Source organism: Branchiostoma floridae, chromosome 5 (genome assembly GCF_000003815.2).
Source record: "Branchiostoma floridae strain S238N-H82 chromosome 5, Bfl_VNyyK, whole genome shotgun sequence".
Lineage (NCBI taxonomy): Eukaryota > Metazoa > Chordata > Leptocardii > Amphioxiformes > Branchiostomatidae > Branchiostoma > Branchiostoma floridae.
Genome location: NC_049983.1, coordinates 24,772,588 through 24,781,733, shown reverse-complemented (window position 1 = coordinate 24,781,733; position 9,146 = coordinate 24,772,588). Strand labels below are relative to the sequence as shown.

General features: G+C 43.0%; 2 protein-coding genes across 2 annotated transcripts in view; both read left to right on the top strand.

Annotated features, from left to right (window-relative positions):
- The window catches only part of LOC118416342 (zinc finger protein 431-like), a 9,879-nt gene extending 6,655 nt beyond the window's left edge, over positions 1-3,224 (top strand). Inside the window, exon 3 of the mRNA XM_035821433.1 lies at positions 1,420-3,224. Coding sequence (XP_035677326.1) covers positions 1,420-2,178 — 759 coding nt within the window. The 3' untranslated portion in view covers positions 2,179-3,224. The remainder of the gene's footprint in view (positions 1-1,419) is intronic.
- A 1,628-nt stretch (positions 3,225-4,852) lies between these two features.
- LOC118416341 (zinc finger protein 782-like) overlaps positions 4,853-9,146 on the top strand; it is a 5,282-nt gene continuing 988 nt past the window's right edge. Inside the window, exons 1-2 of the mRNA XM_035821432.1 lie at positions 4,853-4,924; positions 6,611-7,093. Of these exons, the coding sequence (XP_035677325.1) occupies positions 6,634-7,093 (460 nt within the window). The 5' untranslated portion in view covers positions 4,853-4,924; positions 6,611-6,633. The remainder of the gene's footprint in view (positions 4,925-6,610; positions 7,094-9,146) is intronic.

Here is a 9,146-nt window from a genome sequence, read left to right as displayed (position 1 = left end):
TTCCGACAGCTCAAATCTAAAACCTAGTATTTTACGCTGTGCGTGTGTGACATATGTCGGCTGAAGTAGGTGCATAATGACATGTAAATATGGGTTGTCTGCAATGAAGCTGGACTGTTCAAGACAAGTATTACCGAAACAACCACAGCTCGTTGGAGGCTCATGTACATTTGTTAGGTAATCAGGCAATCAAATTTGACCTTTGTCCGTGAAGTATTTCCGGGTCACCACATTAAGACTTCCTGTCTGCTTGTTTAGTATCTCCTCGAGTCTTCCTGAGATCTTGAGTCGTTTTTTCGTCTCTAGAAAAGCAGTTCCGCAGCCATTGTGCAGTGCTTTCAGGTAAGAAAAGTGTAAGAGGGTTTTGTCGTGTTCGACAGAACAATGAAAAATGTGTGTCGGCGTGAATTTTTCGTTTGGCTGTGATTTTCATCACATTGTAGTCTGGCCCATGCATTCAGGCCAAACTGTTTATTTCAGTATTGCGGCGTATCGTAGTTAGGATAACGAAAAATCCCGCCGTGCCGCCAGACAGGGGCGTGTGAAAACCACGGGACGGTTCACTAACAGTAACCGTGATAGGGACGGTTTACTAACCTTTGCAGTGTTGTTCTCGAAGAGCCCCCATGACATGAAAAAATCTAGCCTCTATCAAAACATTCTGCATAGAAATCAGCAAGCATCAGTCCTTTGTCTTGCATTGTAAGTACGTGGATAGGGTGGCGTCTAACGCGCAAACTCACACTCCTTTGTAGTCTTGTTGTTTGGCTTGTGAACAATAGATGTCGCGTATGTCCAAGAACGTCCTTGGTATGTCCAAGCAGAGCTTATTTTCCAAGCAGAAGTTGTGTCGCGCAGATAGTAATGGTCGGGATTTGTACTGGCTCATTTCACTTTATTTCATTTTATCTTTATTTGTTTTATTTAGCCAGGAGATACTGTGCTCGCTTCCCATCTGCTAGGAAAATACGATTTCACCAACTCCGGTGCCATGGTGTGAACTACTCTCCAAGCAGAGGTTGAGTCGCGTAGATATAGTAGTAGTTGGAAAAATTACACCGGGAGTGCCGGTGTAATTTTTCCGACTACTACTACATTTTGTATATCAATGCAAGGACGTTATATCTATGCGACTCAACTTCTGCTTGGAGAGTAGGTGTGAACTGCTCTCGCCAGGGCACAATCTGGCGTCTTCTTCTAGAGGCAGTGGCTGGAAATTTGTTTGGGGGAGGATGGAAGTAAAAGACGGGGCACTATATCTCCCATTTTTTGTGTGGTTTCTCAGTGGTTGTGAATTGTTTCAATGAAAATGAAAAATTATCGGTGCATGTTGACATGTTGCTCTGTCAATACTTTACTACACGTATTTTTTTCCAGATTTAAAATTTGTTTGAATTGTCTCGTTTTTACAGACGTTGATCCAGATATTTTGAGATGGAGACAACAGAGATCATACAAGGTGTGGATGACGTCAGGAGAGGAGCAGCAGGGGGTTCTGCCAACAGTGTTCTCACCTGGCAAGGAGAGAGACGTGAGGAGTTCGGGGAAGAGTCCAACGGGCGAGGCAAAGGTGTGAGGGAGTACAGGTGTGAGGAGTGCAACAGGCAATTCAGTCAGCTGTGTCATCTGAAAGAACATACGCGGACTCACACTGGGGAGAAACCTTACAAGTGTGAGAAGTGCAGCAGGCAATTCAGTGTGCTTGGCAATCTGAAAACTCACATGCGAACTCACACAGGTGAGAAACCCTATAGGTGTGAGGGGTGTAGCAGGCAGTTCAGTGAGCAGGGTAATCTAAAGGTGCACATGCGGACTCACACAGGTGAAAAACCCTACAAATGTGACGAGTGCGGCATGCAGTTCAGTACGCTGGCTAATCTGAAGAGACACATGCGGACTCACACAGGTGAGAAACCCTACAGGTGTGAGGAATGTAGCAGGCAGTTCAGTCGGCTGGATGATCTGAAGACTCACATGCAGACTCACTCAGGTGAGAAACCTTACAGGTGTGAGGAATGCAGCAGGCAGTTTAGTGTGATGGGTAGTCTGAAGGAGCACAAGCGGACTCATACAGGTGAGAAACCTTACAAGTGCGAGGAATGCAGCAGGCAGTTCAGTCGGCTGAGCAATCTGAAAAGGCACATGAAAACCCACAGGATAGAAACCCACCAGGAGTGAGGACGTTGGACGGTTATTTAGCAGCTTTGTTTGAAGAGCATGTGAGGCACATTTGATGCACAATATATATGAGATCTGGATTGGCATGTTGTTTGGCACAAGTTATTTTATAACCTTCTTGTATGATAGTGCCCAAGTGTCATTCTTGTTAGTTAAGCGGAGCTCCCCTACCCTCACCTATGTTGGCGAGGGAGGGTATCGGAACCCTGTTAACTAGCTAGGATGACACTCGGACAGCATCTGACGCACATTGTGGGAACTGTGTTGGTGTAAGGGTGATAGAATTAGTGCAAGCAGGTGTAGACAGTTAACCAAAAGACCATCAAGTTTGTAGATTTTATTCATTTCATTCTTTTTGCTTTTGTTGTGGTACAGCGCCCCTCTCTTCAGCTGTGTGAGTTGCCGTCACTGTTCCCCTATTTTTTTGCAGAATGATAGCTTAGTACTAGTATGATGCTTCATAAAATGAACGTAGCCTTGTATCTTTATTCTTCAACCGAAAGACGAGAGATCCAACGAGAATGTTGAACACATACAAGGATTTCTGTTTGTTGATCCCTTACTGTAGTTTTATGTATTAGTTTGGTTGGTTTGCAAAATATTTTTGTTAGAAATAATAACCTAACGTAATATGTTTCTGAAGAGTTCACTAACAGACAGCAAGTTTTCTTGGTTTGTCTGCCATTAGTTTTGATATGTTGTACAGCACCTGTTCTCTTGTTTAACATTTCTATTGTATTTTTTTGGGTTAACCCTGCTTTGTTGTTTTGATAATGTTGCTTAGACTTTTACTAATCTAAAATCGCGGCTGAAAGATGAGCGGTCAAGCAAGACTGTAGTTTCAAGAATAAGTTTCTAGAATGTTGATTCCGTACCTTTTATAGATTGTTTTGTTGAGTTGACAATGTCATTGTTTGAGAAATGATAGCGACAAATTTTTATTTACTGAGGAGTTTACTAACAAACAGTAGTCGATAGCATCTTTTTACTATATTAAGGTGCCATTAGTTTTGTTACATTGTACAGAACTTGTTTTATTTTGAATTTCTATTACATTATTTGGTTATCCGACAATTACCGTACTTGTTTCTGTTGTTCTTTTAGTAAAGGCAAGTTTTACTGATCAACCAAGTGGTTGAAACGACATGGCCAATAAGCCCAAAAGGCCAATGGAAATTGGCAGCCTTTGTGTTCCGATCAGGCAACTGCTTCAAAACAGGAATACAAGAGAGCTTATTAGCATATGTCCCTTAGTCGCAACACACATGCCTAATATGTTTACACTGATGGACCTCGATGAAGGTTAAGGAATGGGCACAAATGACCGAGGTCCAATAAAAAGCGAGAAGCCGACAGAGAACAGAGCTTGAGTGGGTGGGCGGGTGGGTGGTCGTGTTGTAAGAACCAAACGGAAACGTCAATTCACCCCCCCCCCCAATCTTACGGAGGGGGAGGGCCAAAATCGAAAACACTTGTTATATTACCATGTACAAATGTCGAGCAATAAAGTTCTATTATCAACTTCCCATGAAGGCTATACAGCTATACTTTAGAAGAAGCCCCCTCGTGTAAGTACAAGTACATGTATCTAGAATCACTTGCAACTACTGCTTCTCCCTTGGCCCCTTTCTACCAAGTTCTCAGTCGTTCAAGCACGCCATGCATCATGAAGTGAGGGCAGAGAAAAACTAGTACACGTCCGCTCTCCTAGCTGGGTTCGCTGCGAATGGAGAGATGAAGATATGTAATGACGTCACTGGTGTAGAAGTCTCGCGAGAAATGGATTCTCGCGAGACTTCATAATTGTGACGTCAGTGTGAATCACATATGTTCCATATTATTATGGTTTTTATATTATCATATAATCAAAGTTAAGCTCAGGATACTGCGCTTATAACAAAGAATGAAACTATAGTTTAGAATTGAAGATACTAGCATTTGCTTTCCCCAGGATCTAAGTCGAAGATGGATTGCTTGTGGAATCTCCAAGCAGATGTACGGGGGTAAACAGTATCCCAGGAGAGTTTGTACTAACTTGCTCCCAATAGATCTACTTGAAGATTAGGCCTGTGAACTTTGTGATTTGTTTGCACCATTGGTCGGTACAAGGGCCTTATATATGAATGAGTTTATTGCTCAACAATCGCACAGGGTACAATGTATGGCAACCAATAACAACTAATAGCTATACAGACAATAGTACTAAGGGGCTACATACAAAATAATAACAAAACATTATCAGATATACAGTCGTTTGGTCGGTAAGGGTTTATAGATAGTAACCCACACACCATTTTGAATCTTAAATCATGGTGACGTATTTGACGTAAAATACCGTAACGTCTTTGGTCGGTAAGGGTTTACGGATAGGAATACACATACGCTTTCACTTTGCTTTCACTTTTTTAATATCAAAGTATTTTGAAATGTTGTGTCTTTGTGTCTATATGGCATGGATGGGCTGAGATATAAATACATGTACAACATGTGCTGCCTTCATTGCAGCTGGACTCCTGGAGATACGTGTTATCGAATCAGTCAATGTTCATCGGAGGGTAATCAGGTTACGGAAGTTGACCTCTATCTTAGATTTACATCCGGGTCACCGCATTGCGACTTCCTGTCTGCAGGGATACGTTTTGTTTCGTACATCGATCCTCGAGTCTTTTTGTGGTCTTGAGCCAAAGGAGTTCCGCCGTCATTTTGCAGTGATTCAATCTGTGACGGTGCATCCACTAAGTTCCAGGTAAGAAAAGTTGGCATGCATGCGCATCGGTGTTCGAGTGTTTGTTGAGTTGACAAAACAGTGATTGTATGTCGGCGTGCCTTTTCGTTTGCTTGGCCGTGATATTTAGCCTAGAAATTGTAGTCTGGTCATTGCATTCAGGCCAAACTTTTTTTTAGTGAAGTGGCGTTGTTAGGATAAGAAAATCATATCAGATGCTGGATGTATGTCTATTGTCTGTTGAACGTACTGTTGTATGTCTTTGTTTTTTGTATGTCTAAAGTTCTCAAAATTATGAAGGTTAGAAGCTGACGACGGAGGAATAGAAAACGTAAACAGATCGTGAGGGTCGGCAGGGGGTTGGTAGATCATGCTGAGTGTTCTATTCAAAACTTGGCTATTTTATCACAACGCCGTGTTAAATCCCAATGTGTCGTATATGAAGCCCATTGCTATCAAGGGCCACTGATTCTTGTATTGACAGGGACCTAGTTGATCTGTTCTTACTGCCCCTATGTATACTGTAAACCCCTGCGTGCGCTCCGACTTCCTGCCTTGTTTTCCACATCTGGATTCCATCCCGCCGTGCGGCCAGACAGGGGCGTGTGAAAACCACGGGACGGTTCACTAACTATTGCCGGGGTGCTCTCGAAGAGCCCCCATGACATGAAAAATCTAGCCTCTATCAAAACAGTTTGCAGAGAAATCAGTAAGAATTGGAGAGGTGCACCAATCCTTTGTTTTGTATTGTTTTGTAACTATTGGAACAGGGTAACGTCTAGCATCAAAACTCACACTTCTTTTTTATCTTGTTGTTATGCTTGCAAGCAGTTATTTTCTCATACGTCAATCTCATTCAAAACCTTTTTTATTCAGGACAAAGGGAGGGGGGACACCGCGAAGAGGCTTTTATAACTATTCTCCAAGCAGAAGTCGGGTCGCGAAGATAGTACTTAGTGTTCAGCATTTTACTGGCGTGGTGTGAACTAAGAACATGAACAAGTACTTCCTTCAGGGGTGCCTAAGCATTTGCACGAACCCTATGAAATTCGTACGAATATTATGTGATACACACGAATCACTATGCGAAAACGCACGAATATTATGAAATTCGCACGAATCACTATGCAAAATCGCACGAATATTATGAAATTCGCACGAATCACTATGTGATTCACACGAACCTTATGAGATTTGCACGATCCTTATGCAAAAACGGCGGCCGGGAGGAGGCATGATTTTGAGCGTTTCTACCCGTGATATTTATATTTCAAGGCACGGAATGGACATTTACCGTCGCAAAGACGTATTTGATAGCCTGTGAGCTACTGTTTTGCTTCATTTCGGCGTGTTACATCGTATTTTCCGTCGCCGCCGATCGAAGCCGCCATCTTGAAAATCCCGCTCCGTCTGCCACGTGACCCCGACAGTGGTTGCGCAATTTTAATCACATAGTGATTCGTGCGAATTTCATAATATTCTTGCGTTTTTGCATAGTGATTCGTGCGAGTTTCATAATATTCGTGCGTTTTCGCATAGTGATTCGTGTGTCACATAATATTCGTACGAATTTCATAGGGTTCGTGCAAATGCTTAGGCACCCCTGATTTCTCTACCCACCCTATACTATGGTACATTTTGTACCAGCTTATTATTACTTAGCATATTTACCCCACGTTTTAATATTTGCTTGTCTTGTTTTTACAGACGTTTATCCAGATATCTGTGACATGGCGACAACAGACAGCGTACAAGGTGTGGATGACGTCAGGAGAGGAGCAGCAGGGGGTTCTTCCAACAGTGTTCTCACCTGGCATGGAGAGAGGTGTGAGGAGTTCGGGGAAGAGCCCAGCGGGCGAGACAAAGGTGTGAGGGTGTACAGGTGTGAGGAGTGCAGCAAGCAGTTTAGTCAGCCAAGTCATCTGAAAAGCCACATGCGGGCTCACACTGTAGACAAACCATACATGTGTGAGGAGTGCAGTAGACGGTTCAGTCAGCTGGTCAATCTGAAGACCCACATGCGTACTCACACAGGGGAGAAACCCTACAGATGTGAGGAGTGCAGCAGGCAGTTTAGTCAGCTGGGTAATCTGAAGTCCCACATGCGAACTCACACAGGTGAGAAACCCTACAGATGTGAGGAGTGCAGCAGGCAGTTTAGTCACTTAATAGGTCTAAAGACTCACATGCGTACACACACAGGTGAGAAACCTTACACGTGTGAGGAGTGCAGCAGGCAGTTCAGCCAGCTGGGTCATCTGGAGACTCACATGCGAACTCACACAGGGGAGAAACCCTACAGGTGTGATTATTGTAGCAAGCAGTTCAGTGAGTTGGGTAATCTGAAGAGACACATGCATGGCCACACAGGGGAGAAACCCTACAAGTGTGAGGAGTGCAGCAGGCAGTTCAGTGACCGGGGTCTTCTTAAGACTCACATGCGGACTCACACAGGGGAGAAACCCTACAGGTGTGAAGAGTGTAGCTGGCAGTTCAGTCGGCTGGAAAGTCTGAACAGACACATGCGTACTCACACAGGGGAGAAACCCTATAAGTGTGAGGAGTGTAGCAGGCAGTTCAGGCATTTGGGTAATCTGAAGACTCACATGCGAATACACACTGGAGAGAAACCCTACAGTTGTGAAGAGTGCAGCAGGCAGTTCAGTCAGCTGAGTAATCTGAAGACTCACATGAAAAGCCACAGGACATAAACCCAAAAGGAGTGAGGACTTTGTCATTCTGCTTGATGCAAGATATAAAACTGTATTTGATGCACAAATTGAGAACTGAATTTGTGTACGGGGTTCCCAGACCATGTGCATGTCGGTGTTAGTAGTTTAGGAAGTTATCTTTTTCATTGTAGAATGGGTGAAACTATGGAAGTGAGTGCAGTTTACTTAACTACCCTACGGCTAACACAGAAGTTCAAAAATGAGAGATGCAGCGAGAATGTTGATTTAAGATAAAGAGATTTTCATCATGTTGATTCCTTAACTTGTAAGTTAAAGTAGTTTTGTGAGAAATAATAACCAATATTTTACTGGGGATAGTCGAGATTAGTTAGAGTAGTCGATAGTAAGTTTCTTTGGTTTATCTATCACTAGTCTATAATGTTGTACAGCACCTTTTATTTTGGTTTGCACTTCTATTATAATGTTTGTTTGGGTTAACTAGTTTTTTTATTGTGTTAATAGATGTTTTATAACATGCGGTAGTACTAGAGTATTTGAAATGTCAGGACTAACTGGCCACAGAAGTGAAGGTCTTTGGCGACGTAAAGCTTCTTTCAATTTATGTCAGCTGAAATCAAGCAAGGATATTGATTTAACAAAAGTTTTTAGCATTTTTGTTCTTTAGCCCTTAGTTTTACAGGTGATTTTTTCATGTTTATAAGGTAGTTATTTTGAGAAATGATAACCAATATTTAACCTAGGAGTTAACTAATAGACAGCAATTGATAGCAACTTTTTTTTATCTGCCAGTAGATTGGATATGTTGTACAGGACCTGTTTCTTTGTATGACATCTCAAATAAATTGTTTATGTTTACCGGACACACTTTGTTTTTGTGTTGTTTTATTATCTGACAGTTTTACTTACCTACAAAGCGTTTGAAACGACATGACCAATAAGCCTCAAAGGTCTATGAAAATTTGTAGCATTTGTTTTTCGATCAGACAACAGCTTTGAAGCAGGAACTTTACAAAGCTCAGTATATTTTCCCCTTCGCAATACACCTGTTCCATATTATTATGGCTCTTACATTATTATATAATCATAGTAAAGTTGAGGAGGCTGCGCGTGTAACAAAGAATAAACACCCCCACCTAACTCCTTCTGCTTTTCCCCCTACCCGTTCTCCTTTTCCCCCGGACTTCTCCTTAACCCCCGCTGTACTTCTGCTGTGCCCCCGTCCTTCTTCTTGGCCCCCGGTGTACTTCTTCTTGCCCCCCGCCCTTCTGCTTAACCCCCAATGGCCGCCGTCAACCCGAATTTCACGTAGTCGACACGAAAATCGTTCAGAAAGCAACAATAACGGCCGCGCCACGGAACATGAAATAGCCTATTCTCTAGGACACATTCTGGGCCACCTTTCTGCCAAGTGGCGTTTTACAACTCCTTCCCAGTCTGAACTGAAAAGGCTCGCCCTCTCGGTGAAGGGCGTATGCATCCGCCCCGTCAGCATCGGGTACTCACACGAAAGTCGTGCCTAAACACCCTGCACGGCAACAATACACGGTCTC